This window comes from Salmo trutta, chromosome 30 (assembly GCF_901001165.1).
Source record: "Salmo trutta chromosome 30, fSalTru1.1, whole genome shotgun sequence".
Lineage (NCBI taxonomy): Eukaryota > Metazoa > Chordata > Actinopteri > Salmoniformes > Salmonidae > Salmo > Salmo trutta.
The window spans coordinates 16225914-16239225 of record NC_042986.1 but is presented as its reverse complement, the minus strand read 5'-3'; the positions used below and the strand labels follow the sequence as shown (position 1 = coordinate 16239225).

General features: G+C 40.9%; 1 protein-coding gene across 2 annotated transcripts; it reads left to right on the top strand.

Moving 5' to 3' along the window:
- The first annotated feature begins 6460 nt into the window (after positions 1 to 6460).
- LOC115168110 (acidic mammalian chitinase) lies at positions 6461 to 13072 on the top strand. 2 transcript variants are annotated; one of them, XM_029723033.1, is made up of 12 exons: positions 6461 to 6560; positions 6773 to 6845; positions 9920 to 9949; positions 10198 to 10402; positions 10543 to 10599; positions 10762 to 10927; positions 11121 to 11245; positions 11390 to 11519; positions 11643 to 11825; positions 12093 to 12209; positions 12390 to 12522; positions 12634 to 13072. In XM_029723033.1, exons 2-12 carry the CDS (start codon positions 6821 to 6823, stop codon positions 12918 to 12920), a joined length of 1458 nt encoding a protein of 485 aa, XP_029578893.1. In that variant the 5' UTR covers positions 6461 to 6560; positions 6773 to 6820; the 3' UTR covers positions 12921 to 13072. The 2 variants fall into 2 exon arrangements, with proteins under 2 accessions (XP_029578893.1, XP_029578892.1); XM_029723032.1 differs by lacking the exons at positions 6461 to 6560; positions 6773 to 6845 and having other exon boundaries at positions 9877 to 9949.
- Positions 13073 to 13312: the final 240 nt, after the last annotated feature.

The following is a 13312-nucleotide window of genomic DNA, read 5'->3' as shown; positions in this document are numbered from 1 at the left end:
GTAAAATAAAACAAATTTGAGTTAATAAAGCTGCATGGTCTCTTTTTGGCCTTCTTGAGTAAGGCAGCTCCAAAATGCAGGTGTTTCAGTCTAGCTCAGTGCTTTCTGTGGTGGTGGGGCAGCCAGCGGAAAATACGGAGCATAGGTGTTGGTAATGTTCTCTAGTTGCGCAGTGATTGGCTCAGTGTTCTGTCACTCATTGGGACACTACGTCACAGCAAACTCTACAGGGAGAGCTCGAAAATAATTCAAGCCCCTTTGGTGCTGCCATAGAGTTACATCAGAAGTGGCCATCCAAGAAGACTCAAGGTCATTGGCCACAGTTAAAATGACGTCAATTCATGTTATATCTACAGTAGCCTTGATTGGACTGATCATGTCAAAATCTTAGCTAGCAAGCTAGTAGATGTCATCATTATCAATCAAGTCTACAATCTACTGGCAAATCATTTTCAATCCTTGTCATATGAAGAGAAATTATAGATAAAAGGTATCGGTGCTCATTGGCCATTGGACATAAGCATTACACAACAAGTTGGAAATTGCAAATTCAACAATGGTTTGGAAGAAATCAGTCGCTAACTGCAAGCATTGCAAATCAATCACTAGCCTGCTATTCAGTGGAGTGGATGTGTGGTCTAGGTCTGGGTTTAAGGGTCTCTTTTCCCAGCTTAAAAGGATAAACATTCAGCATTGGTCATGTTGTCAATCCAGCATGACTTCTGCCGCTTTAAAAACAACTGGAAACTCGGAACTGGGAAATCTCAGACTTCAGTGAGTTCAAGACAACTGGAAACTTTTGAAAAACAAATAGCTCAGACTGGGAAAATACGTTTTCAACAATCATGCAACTCGGATTTCGAAGTCGGGAACTCGGGCCTCTTTCTAGAGCTCCAACCTGAAGATCAGTAACATCCTCATTCGCCCTTGTTTTTTTCTGAGTTCCCAGTGGTCTTGAAATCACCATAAATTCAGAGAATGACAGATTTTGATGACTAAATTTGCCCACGAAGGACCCCGCCGCACCACCTTCCTGTTCAAGGGACCACAGCACAACAAGGTGAGTCCAGAAATGTATTGTATGTTGCTGCATAAATTATGTAATATGCCAGGAAGATATGTACAGTGCATTCAGCAACTATTCAGACCCCTTGACTTTTTCCACATTTTGTTAAGTTGCAGTCTCATTCTAAAATGTATTAAATATATTTTTCCCTCATCAATCTACACACAATACCCCATAATGAAAAAGCAAAAAACAGTTGAGAAAATTTTGCAAATGTATATAAAAAAAATAAAAAGTATATAATTATTAATTTTTTTATAAAAAAAAATATATATAAAAAATATATATATATATATATCACATTTACATAAGTATTCGACCCTTTACTCAGTACTTTGCTGAAGCACCTTGGCAGCGATTACAGCCTCGAGTCTTCTTAGGTATGACCCTACAGGCTTGGCGTACCTGTATTTGAGGAGTTTCTCCCATTCTTCTCTGCAGATCCTCTCAAGCTCTTTCAGGTTGGATGGGGAGCGTCGCTGCACAGCTATTTTCAGGTCACTCCAGAGATGTTCGATCGGGTTCAAGTCCGGGCTCTGGCTGGGCCACTCAAGGATATTCAGAGACTTGTTCCGAAGCCACTCCTGAGTTGTCTTGGCTGTGTCCTTAGGGTCATTGTACTGTTGGAAGGTGAACCTTTGCCCCAATCTGATGTCCTAAGCACTCTGGAGCAGGTTTTCATCAAGGATCTCTTTATACTTTGCTCCGTTCATCTTTCCCTTGATCCTGACTATTCTCCCAGTCCCTGCCGCTGAAAAACATCCCCACAGCATGATGCTGCCACCACCGTGCTTCACCATAGGGATGGTGCCAGTTTTCCTTGACGTGATGCTTGGCAATCAGGCCATAGAGTTCAATCTTGGTTTCATCAGACCAGAGAATCTTGTTTCTCATGGTCTGAGAGTCTTTCGTGCATTTTGGCAAACTCCAAGTGAGCCTTTTACTGAGGAGTGGCTTCCGTCTGGCCACTATACCAGAAAGACCTGATTGGTGGAGTGCTGCAGAGATGGTTGCCTTTCTGGAAGGTTCTCCCATCTCCGCAGAGGAACTCTGGAGCTCTGTCAGATTGACCATCAGGTTCTTGGTCACCTACCTGACCAATACCCTTCTCCCCCGAATGTTTAGTTTGGCCGAGCAGCGAGCTCTAGGATTAAGTCTTGGTGGTTCCAAACTTGATGGAGGCAACTGTGTTCTTGGGGACCTTCAATGCAGCAGAAATGTTTTGCATACCCTTCCCCCAGATCTGTGCCTGATACAATCCTGTCTTGGAGCTCTATGGACAATTCCTTCGACCTCAAGGCTTAATTTTTGCTCTGACATGCACTGTTAACTGTGGGACCTTATGTAGACAGGTGTGTGCCCTTCCAAATCATGTCGAATCAATTGAATTTACCACATGTGGAAATAAATCAAGTTGAAGAAACATCTCAAGGATGATCAATGGAAACAGGATGCACCTGAGCTCAATTTCGAGTCTCACAGCAAAGGGTCTGTATACTTGGGTAAATAAGGTATTTCTGTAATTTCTTTATTTTTATACATTTCCTAAAAAGTTTTCACTTTGTCATTATGGGGTATTGTGTATAGATTAATGAGGATTTTATTTTATTTAATACACTTTAGAATAAGGCTGTAACGTAACAAAATGTGGAAAAAGTCAAGGGGTCTGAATACTTTCCAAATGCACTGTATACTGTAGCTAAGAAAGCAATATTAAGTGTATGTTGTGTAGTAAGCTGTTAGTAGCCCATGTGCCTCACACTAATAATTTAGTCGTATTTCCCCTCATAATTTAGCATACTGTTCTGACTTGTTGGTGCACATGTAGCCTGTTTTAGAGAAATGTAAGAGCTTTCATTGTCTGCTTACATGCCCCTGTCATTATCCTATGGTTCTGATTTGGTGTACAGGGAGAATACTGTAAGAACAGTCCATGTTCTGAATTCTGTCGCTGTACATCTCAAAAGTGCTGAGCAAATAGTTATATTGACTACGTCCGTCCTAGCTCGCTCAATGTCTTAATTACGGATTGCCTCTTATACGCTCTTCGTCCCTTTATGCTATATTTTGTACATCTCAATTGTCAGTAGAAACCACATTTGTTTAAGCAAGTCAGCCATATCAGCTATGTTTTTTTTAAAGGCAGTAAATTAGGCTGAATGAACTGTTTCACTGCCAGACAAGGCTCCGCTGATAGCCAGGTTTAACAGTGGAAAGGTGTTGGGACTGCTGTTGGGACTCTGCTGTTGGGACAGCTTGATGTGGGCACCGTTTGTCACCGTTACAGTCCAATTAATGTATTGTTTAGTGTTGTGTTGTGGTTTTGCTGGCATGCATCTAAAAGAAAATTGGGGGAGTTTGCCTCACCAAGATTTACATTCTAAAATCACCACTGAATGGGTGCAATGCTCAACTAACACCTCTATAAACAGTTGTACATGAGACTGACTGAGTCCGGAATGCCCACTGCCCACTAACTGGGGGACACAGGTGTTCCCAAGCAAATCCACCATCTTTTCTTCATTCCAGGCACACAAGATGATGTGGTTGGAGCCTGATAGTGTTCCTCTATTCTCATGCTCTGCATTGACTCTGGGTTGGTACAGCATTTCAACAAGAAAAGTAAGGTTACAGCCTGTGGTATTTATGAAGTTGTGGAAAGTACATGTTTTTCAAGTGGGTGTGGAAGTGTGTGCGTACGTGCATACATGTGGGTGTGTAATATTTCTACTAATGGAGAGATATTGACTGGATGGAGGAATACACTGATAAGTTTATCATGTTGATAAAAGCAGTGACACCTGGTAGAGGAACTATTTATATGATGACAGTGGTAGAAAAACCTTAATGAATGATTCTTTGCTAAATCACTGGTTTAGGCCTGGTAGGATTGATAAGTAGATTTTAGCTCTTTATCTCTACCTGATGGCAGTAAATCATAGTACCATCTTCAGGGCACTGTACCCTTGACTTGTTTGTCTGTTGCTTTGTCTCAACATTGATCTGTGAATCTTAGCTGATGTAATTGGTATGATGACACATTGGCATTGTATACATACCTTTCAGGACTGTGGGCTGCTTCAACATTCTTCAGAGATTGGCAGATTTAATCTTTAGCCTTTAAAATGTCTAAAACACACACCTAAACACACCCCTAATCGATGTCTCTGGGACCATACTGTACCTACCTTATTTCCCCTTGTGCACCTGTATTGTATAATTGTTATATGTTGATCTATGGTTTATAGAATATGGGTTTTAAATGCTATGAACAAGGCTAACGTTTGCACTTTGTTCACTAGCATGACAAGCAAAATAAGAATGATGTTTTGCTTACTTGAACTACAATGTGCATTCTTATGGCATCCAGTCATTTCTGTCTTTTCTGCTAATCATTAATGTACCTTGTGATTTTTGACAATATTAACCGATAGAGATGTACTTTGTACTTATGGTCCTCTAATGAATACAGAAATGGATTAAAACACTGTTCGAAAGTGCTCTGTTATCAGGCTGTCAGGATTTAAACATTTCAAATTAACTACACCTAGGAGCTTAATTAGAAAGGCCATTTTCAAACATAAGATTTTTTGGTTGTTGTACCATAATGATATCACACTGTCATAATCATAATATTCCGACCATGAAAGTTACTGTAATGACAGCTAATGCTTAAAAGTCAGCAGCATATTTCCATCATAGTTAAGTGTGTAAAGTACAGTATCATAATTTTCTCAATGAAATGGTGCACATAGCATACTGTAATAAACCTCCCAGTCAGGGATTATTGAGTTGCAATGTTGTCAGTAATATGAGCATGTCTGGAGAGTCTACTGTCTGTGGAGTCTTCTGTGTATGGAGTCTACTGTGTGTGACTGTTTGCTTGAACTTTAGAGACAGGAAGCTGACTGACATTCAAGATCACTTACAACCATTCACACATGATCAACCTGGATGTCAGTCCGCTTCTGCTTTAGCCAATTTTTTGTTGTTGTCATGCCAAACATGTATGGCACATTTGCTACTATACTGAACAAAAATATAAATGCAACATGCAACAATTTCAACGATTTTACTGAGTAACAGTTCGTATAAGGAAATCAGTCAATTGAAATAAATAAATTAGGCCCTAATCTATGGATTTCACATGACTGGGCAGGGGTGCCAGGCCCACCCACTGGGGAGCCAGGCCCACCCACTGGGGAGCCAGGCCCACCCACTGGGGAGCCAGGCCCACCCACTGGGGAGCCAGACCCACCCACTGGGGAGCCAGGCCCACCCACTGGGGAGCCAGGCCCACCCACTGGGGAGCCAGGCCCCCACAACATTTTAGTGAAATAAGCTTTTTGTGCATATGGAAACGTTCTGGGATCTTTTATTTCAGCACATGAAACATGGGACCAACACTTTACATGTTGCATTTTATATTTTTGTTCAGTATAGATTTGAATAAATAAAATGTAAACGTAAGCAATGTTGCTGGCCTTTTCTAATCTCCGGAGTGATTGGGCTATATTAAATAGACTACAAGCACTTTATTCATGTAGCAACACGTATGATGCCATGACAACATAATCAGACCTCTATGAACTAAATAAACAAATTGTTACATAAAGATTAGAGAAATGTACAAGTGCCGGGATATTAAAGGGAATGAAAACCCAGTGAAAACTCACTTCTTTATGGCTGAGATAAGGCCTCTGTTACAGCCCTGAATCACCGGGCAGCTTGATCTCTTGCTCCCATTAACAAACTACTCAGAACCTACAGTATTCTCCCCCTCCCTTATTACTGCATGGCTGTATTGTTCTGTGTTACGTGACCTCAATTAGTAAAACCAAGGGCCAACCTTCCCAGTTTCAACAAAAGAAGCAAAGGTAATCTTATCTTAAAACCAATCAATACTACCATTTTTATGACAGTTTATCTTGTCGTGTCTCTCATGCAATGGCCTGGAGCTTGCATAATGTTTGTTCTACTAAGATTTTGGGCCTTTTCTGTACTTTTTTGTTTTATTTGTTTATGGCGTGAACTTCACATCAAAGATATCCAAGAGAAAGGCCTACAGAAGCTATTATGTGTGAATGAAAGATAACTACTACAATAGGTCCAGTTCGTGGAATATTTATATTCAAACTAAAAGCTCTTAACTAGTTAAAGAATATTGAAATGTATTTGCTGACTGAATGTTCCAATTCCACGTTGCTGATACAGAGGATAGAGATGGTTTATTTCACCCTCAATATCAATCATCCATGGTTGTTTATCTGACCATAAAGATAGGTCTATCTCTCATACAATTCAGACAGGTTATATCCTTAAATGAAACTAACATAAACCATGACACTGATTAATCCAGATCAAGAGCAAACAATCTCCCCCAGGTTGCTTCCTGATACAGGTATGTAGCCTTTGGCCCAGGAGTATCAGAACGGTATAAAAGGTGAGATGTATTCTCTACCAGACACCGATCCAGTGTCTCACTGAGGACCAGGTAGGACTTGGGCTATATGTTTTTATTAACATTATTATTGCATTATAGTTTTACTATCACCCAACCATCAGTTACAACCTTTTAGGTACAATAATTGCAACACATTAAACTTGAAGCTGGACAGTGCAGACGCACTTGTGCAACCTTAGCCACACACAACATTCTAACCACCATGGTTTGTTCTATTAAATGAAAATGCTTATTTTTTCCAGGTGCCTCTTCGGTTTTGTAAGGAGAGGCCGTGTAACTACAAACTCATCATGGCCCAACTAACACTTCTCGTTGGTAAGTCAAATTCTGGCAATGAAATATTTTTATACATTTTCAGTGGTGTAAAGTACTTAAGTAAAAATACTTTAAAGCACTACTTAAGTCGTTTTTTGGGTTCTACTTTACTTTACTATTTATATTTTTGACAACTTTTACTTTTACTCCACAACATTTCTGAAGAAAATAATGTACTTTCTACTCCATACATTTTCCCTGACACCAAAAAGTACCAAAAAGGACAGGAACATAGACCAATTCAAGCACCTAAAGAGACAATCCCTGGTCATACCTACTGCCTCTGATCTGACGGACTCACTAAACACAAATGCTTTGTTTGTAAATTATGTCTGAGTGTTGGAGCATGCCCCTGGCTATCCGTATTAAAATAAGGAATTTGAAATTATTTATACTTTTACTTTTGATACTTAAGTATATTTAAAACCAAATACTTTTTTACTTTTACTCAAGCAGGATTTTACTGGGTGACTTTCACTTGAGTCATTTTCTACACTGTGTGCACAATTATTAGGCAAGTCAGTATTTTGACCATATCATTATTATTATGCATATTTCCCAACTCCAAGCTGTATAAACTGGAATGCTTATTGGATTTAAGCATATCAGGTGATGTGTATTTGTGTAATGATGGAGGGTGTGGCCTAAGGAGATCAACACCCTATATCAAGGTGTGTATAATTATTAGGCAGCTTCTTTTCCTCAGGCAAAATGGGCCAAAAAATAGATTTAACTGACTCTGAAAAGTCAAACATTTAAAAAAGTATTTCAGAGGAATGCAGCACTCTTGAAATTGCTAAGATATTGCGGCGTGATCACAGAACCATCAAATGTTTTGTTGCAAGAACCGTGTTGAGAAAAAAAGACGCAAATTAACTGCTAAAGATTTGAGAAGAATCAAATGTGAAGCTACCAGGAACCCATTATCCTCCAGTGCTGTCATATTCCAGAACTGTAACCTACCTGGAGTGTCCAGAAGTACAAGGTGTTCAGTGCTCAGAGACATGGCCAAGGTAAGGAAGGCTGAAACCCGACCACCACTGAACAAGACACAAGTTGAAACGTCAAAACTGGGCCAAGAAATAACTGAAGACAGATTTTTTCAAAGGTTTTATGGACAGATGAGATGAGAGTGACTCTTGATGGGCCCGTGGCTGGATCAGTAACGGGCACAGAGCTCCACTTCGACTCAGACGCCAGCAAGGTGGAGGTGGGGTACTGGTATGGGGTGGTATTATTAAAGATGAGCTAGTTGGACCTTTTCGGGTTGAAGATGGACTCAAACTCAACTCCCAAACCTACTGCCAGTTTTTAGAAGACACTTTCTTCAAGCAGTGGTACAGGAAAAAGTCTGCATCTTTCAAGAAGACCATGATTTTTATGCAGGACAATACTCCATCGCATGCATCGAAGTACTCCACTGCGTGGCTAGCCAGTAAAGGCCTTAAAGATGAAAGAATAATGACATGGCCCCCTTCCTCACCTGACCTAAACCCTATTGAGAACTTGTGGTCCCTTGTTAAGCGGAGGATTTACGGTGAAGGAAAACAGTACACCTCTCTGACCAGTGTCTGGGAGGCTGTGGTTGCTGCTGAACAAAAAGTTGATGGTCAACAGATCAAGAAACTGACAGACTCCATGGATGGAAGGCTTATGACTGTTATTGAAAAGAAGGGTGGCTATATTGGTCACAGATTTTTTTTGTTGAAATGTCAGAAATATTTATTTATACATTTTGAGTTGTTTGTTAATTCTCACTTTAATAGATGAAAATAAACAGGTGAGATGGGGAACTTTTCGTTTTTCATTTAGTTGCATAATAATTCTGCACACTAATAGTTGCCCAATAATTGTGCACATAGATATTCTCCAAAGAAAGCCAAAACCTCACTTTTACTTCCTTAAATATTCAGGTTTGAGGTTTATTAACATTTTGGATTGACCGAGAGCGCTGTAGTTGTTCAATAATAAAATTAATCCTCAAACATACAACTTACCTTAATACACTGTGTGCACAATTTATTAGGCATCTTTACTTTTACTCAAGGAAAAGCTAGAGCTGCCCCAGTCAACTGTAAGTGCTGTTATTGTGAAGTGGAAATGTCTAGGAGCAACAACGGCTCAGCCGCGAAATGGTAGGCCACACAAGATCACAGAACAGAACCGCGGAGTGCTGAAGCGTGTAAAAACTGTCTGTCCTCGGTTCAAAACTGCCTCTGGAAGCAACGTCAGCACAATAACTATTTGTTGGGAGCTTCATGAAATTGCCTTCCATGGCCGAGCTGCTGCACACAAGCCTAAGATCACCATACGCAATGCCAAGCGGTGTAAAGCTCACAGCCATTGGACTCTGGAGCAGTGGAAATGCGTTCTTTGGAGTGATGAATCACGCTTCACTATCTGGCAGTCCGACGGACGAATCTGGGTTTGGCGGTTACCAGGAGAACGCTACCTGCCCGAATGTATAGTGCCAACTGTAAAGTTTGGTGGAGGAGGATAAAGGTCTGGAGCTGTACTTCATGGTTCAGGCTAGGCCCTTTAGTTCCAGGGTAGGGACATTTTAACGCTACATTCTAGGCGATTCTGTGCTTCCAACTTTGTGGCCACAGTTAGGGGAAGGTCCTTTCCTGTTTCAGCATGACAATGCCCCCGTGCATAAAGTGAGGTCCACACAGAAATGGTTTGTTGAGATTGGTGTGGAAGACCTTGACTGGCCTGCACAGAGCCCTGACCACCACCCCATTGAACACCTTTGAGATGAATTGGAACGCCGACTGCGAACCAGCCCTAATCGCCCAACATCAGTGCCCGACCTCACTAATGCTCTTGTGGCTGAATGGAAGCAAGTCCACGCAGTAATGTTCCAACATCTAGTGGAAAGCCTTCCCAGAAGAGTGGAGGCTGTTATAGCAGCAAAGGGGGGACCAACTCCATATTAATGCCCATGATTTTAGAATGAGATGTTCGACAAGCAGGTGTCCACATACTTTTGGTCATGTAGGGTACTTTGTTAACTGCAAGCAAATAAGCTTGTTTGATTAGTCTAATGAACAAATGTTTCATTTCCGTTTCAGGACTGTCCGTTTTAATGTGTCTTCAAATGGGTAAGTTTTGTCATTCTTACAGCATTACTCTTGATGTCTATCCAAACTTAATTGTACTGTAGCTACCAAAAATAGGATATCGTTAAGTAACATTCATAGGGAGAAAATAAATAACTTACTGTTGAATAACATTGCTCAGTACATAGCATACAACATTGATACAATCCTAGACAAAGTCACTGTCAATGTCTCTGTCTATCACTTTGTTCTGATGGGGACCTGATGCTAGTATTTTAAATCCTCAACAGTGTCATCAACCAAACTGGTGTGCTACTTCACCAACTGGTCCCAGTACAGGCCAGGCAATGGGAAATATCTGCCGGCCAATGTGGACCCCAACCTCTGCACTCATCTGATCTATGCCTTCTCAATGATCAACCACAACAACGAGCTAGTCACCTACGAGTGGAACGATGATGTTCTCTACCAGTCCTTCAATGGGCTGAAGAAGCAGTGAGGTTTAGCTGCTGAGCTATATGATGTCTTATGTTCTCCATCAGCACTTTGTGCATTTACAATAATTATTACATATTCACATTTCTCTTTAAATGCAATGAAATTGGGTGTTGATGAATCTTTCTTGTCTTGGAAAGAAATCCTGCACTGAAGACCCTGTTGGCAGTTGGTGGATGGAACTTTGGGTCCAGCCAGTGAGTATTGTTGTCATATAGCCATGATTAAGTTGTACATGTTTCAATGTACTTTACTGAAAGAAATAAACATGTTCTTAAGTATCTATTGGTCATTATGCTTTTCCAATGAATAATAACAATTACAAGTATTATGATTACTGACACTGAATAACTTTTCAGGTTCACCATCATGGTGTCAACACCTGCCAATCGCCAGAAGTTCATCCAGTCATCCATCAGTTTCCTGAGAATGTACGGCTTTGATGGCCTGGACCTGGACTGGGAGTACCCTGGAGCACGAGGGAGCCCCCCAGAAGACAAGAAAAGGTTTACACTGCTGTGCAGGGTCAGTTTGACATTCACAGCCACAGTAGTAATAATCAAACATCTGGAAAGCATTATATTTGGATCCTGAGTAACAGATTTAATGGGGCACCATAATAATTATGTTCAACTTTAACTGATCCAGCACAATGTCGTCATATTATTACTTCATACCATTAACAAAATACACTGTCTCATTTGGTTCTGGGGTCCAGGAGTTGCTCGAGGCATTTGAGAAGGAAGCCGCTGACACCAGCAGACCAAGGCTGCTGGTCACAGCTGCAGTGGCTGCTGGGAAGGGAAACATTGATAACGGTTATGAAATTGCAGAGGTTGCAAAGTGAGTTCAAAGGTTAAAACAGAGGGCCTTCATTCACCATAGGTGATTGGTACAGTAATAATTCTTGTGAAGGTTCATCATTTACCAGTTGGTGTTTTCCATGTTACATTTTGTGACCTTTTGCCTTGTGTGACTGTGTAACAGATACTTGGACTTAATCAATGTGATGTCCTATGACATGGGTGGAGCCTGGGACCCATTCACACGCCACAACAGCCCCCTTTTCCGCGGTGCTTCAGATGCAGAGGAAGGAGAGCACAAGTATTTCAACGTTGTGAGTAAAAAATATAAAACTTTACAATATCTATTTATTTTTTTACTAGTTTTGAAACCATAAATAATTTAGAAACCATTAACTATTTGTCATAGTTGTTGAATGTTTTCTCCTTTTCCAAAGGACTTTGCCATGAAGTACTGGAGGGACCAGGGCACCCCTGTTGAGAAGCTGATGATGGGTTTCGCCACCTATGGGCGCACATTCCGCACTGTCTCTGGAGACAATGGTGTCGGAGCCAGAACAAGTGGACCAGCCTCTGCTGGACCATATACCCGCGAGGCCGGCTTCTGGTCCTATTATGAGGTCAGGGAGAGAGGTCAAAGTTCAACACTACAAATACAGTTGTCACTGGTGGTGCGATCTCCCAACTCTACCAATGTGGAGTTAATGCTATGTTTTGGAACCAGGGAGATTGTGAAACACTAGGATGTAAAAAATAGATTAACACAATACATCAATGCACACTTTCAGTATACTGTACTCAGGGCCAATTCAAAACAACAGGTATTCTTTATGTCAGGATCAGTTTTCCAACATACTCATGACATGTTTATTTTTATTTTCCACCAGATCTGTACTTTCCTGAATGGAGCAACTGTTGAGTTGATTAAGGATCAGATGGTTCCCTATGCCACCAAAGGAAATGAGTGGGTGGGATATGACAATCGGGAAAGCTTTGAAATAAAGGTACGGTATCATATTACTTAATACACTGCCAGAAGGAATCTCCTTTCAGTTGATTGCTGTAAATTCTAGCAGTTGAATGTCTATTGCTCATTTCAACCATAATATCTTTGTTATTGGTTACATGGTGATTGGTAGAAGGCTATATGGTTTTGGAAAATGAAATATTTGGTCATTTTATAGGCACGCTATCTAAAAGAAAACAAGTTTGGAGGGGCCATGATCTGGGCTCTGGATCTGGATGACTTTGCTGGACAGTTCTGTGGGCAGGGCAACTATCCCCTGATCAGCCATCTGCGTTATCTTCTGGCCTCAGGTACGCAGCCATTACTAGAGCACTGAGGTTTATGTCTCATAAGAGGTTTGGTTGGTATAACAATGACATTGTATCATTCCATGCTTGACAATAACACACTGTGTTTTATAGATTTGCCACCCCTTCCTTCCACAACACGTCCGCCACCCCTTCCTTCCACAACACGTCCCCCACCACTGCCAGGAACTACCACCAGCAGTGTACCACCCACCACCTCCACTCCTCTGCCCGGCAGTGGCTTCTGTGGGGGGAAAGCTGACGGCCTGTACTGTAACAAGGAAGACCTTAATGCCTTCTACCAGTGCGCCAGTGGACACACCTACCTCCAGAAGTGCGCCGCTAACCTTATTTTCAACGAGAAATGCAAGTGCTGTGACTGGAACATGAGCCCGGCATAGGTGTTTTCTGTTAATGTACACATTGTAGCCTGAGTAACTGATATACTGTTTACCTCAGTTTCATGGTACCAAGGCTAGTTTAGATTTAAATGATAAAATATCCACTCCAATTACAATGGAATAATAAAAAAAAATAAACTATTTGTAATGTTTTTATGTAATGGTTATTGATGCTGCTTATTGTGACTCGATTCCAAGAGATTGTAATCTCTTCCTTTCATTTGAAATGTTTGAAACCTTTGTTTGTTGTTACACCGTTAACCCAACTGTAAAGTACTTCCATGTAGTTAGTATAAGTCACGTGTCAAACTCATTCCACAGGGTGTCTGCAGGTTTTTTCTCCTCCCTTGTACTTGATTGATGAATTCAATCAATCAAATGTATTTATAAAG

Bases quoted from the DNA above. Each gene is read 5' to 3' on its own strand.
- LOC115168110 (XM_029723032.1), top strand. From the start codon at position 9,892: ATGAACAAATGTTTCATTTCCGTTTCAGGACTGTCCGTTTTAATGTGT. The intron at 11,520-11,642 runs GTGAGTAAAAAA...CCTTTTCCAAAG, and splicing joins AGCACAAGTATTTCAACGTT to GACTTTGCCATGAAGTACTG. The intron at 12,523-12,633 runs GTACGCAGCCAT...TGTGTTTTATAG, and splicing joins GCGTTATCTTCTGGCCTCAG to ATTTGCCACCCCTTCCTTCC.